At 51.3% G+C, this 1,003-nt stretch overlaps 1 protein-coding gene across 1 annotated transcript in view; it reads left to right on the top strand.

The window, feature by feature from the left end:
- Window positions 1–327, top strand: part of LOC109926169 (calpain-1 catalytic subunit-like) — an 8,949-nt gene extending 8,622 nt beyond the window's left edge. Inside the window, exon 7 of the mRNA XM_048596606.1 lies at window positions 199–327. Within this exon, the coding sequence (XP_048452563.1) occupies window positions 199–312 (114 nt within the window). The 3' untranslated portion in view covers window positions 313–327. The remainder of the gene's footprint in view (window positions 1–198) is intronic.
- Window positions 328–1,003: the final 676 nt, after the last annotated feature.

The following is a 1,003-nucleotide window of genomic DNA, read 5'->3' on the forward strand; positions in this document are numbered from 1 at the left end:
GGCTAGACCCCGGCAGGAAACTCCCAGGCTCCAGTCCCGGCCTGTCAACGTGCCAATGGTTGGGCTTGGGGTGAGGCTGTCAGCCCCCAGTGCCCACTCCGTGTGATGTCTGCCTGGGAGACCTCCCATTCCCCCCCCAATCTGTTGTTGCCCCTCTTCTAAACCAGTCTCCCTCTCTCTGACTCTCTCTCTCCACAGGTTCCAGAAGAGGTGGGTGAATCTGAATCATCGATAGCGTCACCATCTGAAACAGAGACTAGGAGCAGGAGGAGGCCATTCAGATGTTTGAACCTACTCCGTTATTCAATATGATCATGGCTGGTCATCCAACTCTGCCCCCTGTTCCTGCTTTCTCCCCCACACCCTTCGATCCCTTCAGCCCGAAGAATGATATATAATTCCTCCGTACAAACATTCAATGTTTTGAGCTCAACTGCAGCAGAGCAGTCCACAGGCTCCCCGTTTTCCGGGTATAGACATATCTCCTTTTCTCAGTAATACATGGCCTACCCCAAACCCCTCTACTGTGACTAGCCCTTGGGTCTGGACTCCCCAGTCAATGGGAACATCCTTCCTACATCTACCCTCGTTCTGATGGAATTTTACAGCTTTCTATGAGATCCCCCCCTCACTGTTCTAAACTCCAGTGAATATAATCCTAACCCAATCCATTCTCTCTCCATACGTCAGTCCTGCCATCCCAGGAATCAGTCTGGGAAACCTTTGCTGCACTTCCTCCATCTCCAGAACATCCTTCCTCACATGAGGAGATCAAAACTGTACACAATACACCAGGTGTGGTCTCACTGAGGCCCTGTATAATTGCAGCAAGACATCCCTGCTCCTGTACTCAATTCCTCTCGCAATGGAGGCCAACATCCCATTTACCTTCTTCACCTCCTGCTGCACCTGCATGCTTGCTTTCAGCGACTGGTGTATAAGGACACCCAGGTCTCGCTGCACCTCCCCCTTTCCCAATCCATCACCATTCAGATCATAATCT

The sequence above is a fragment of the Rhincodon typus genome, chromosome 5 (assembly GCF_021869965.1).
Source record: "Rhincodon typus isolate 14 chromosome 5, sRhiTyp1.1, whole genome shotgun sequence".
NCBI lineage: Eukaryota > Metazoa > Chordata > Chondrichthyes > Orectolobiformes > Rhincodontidae > Rhincodon > Rhincodon typus.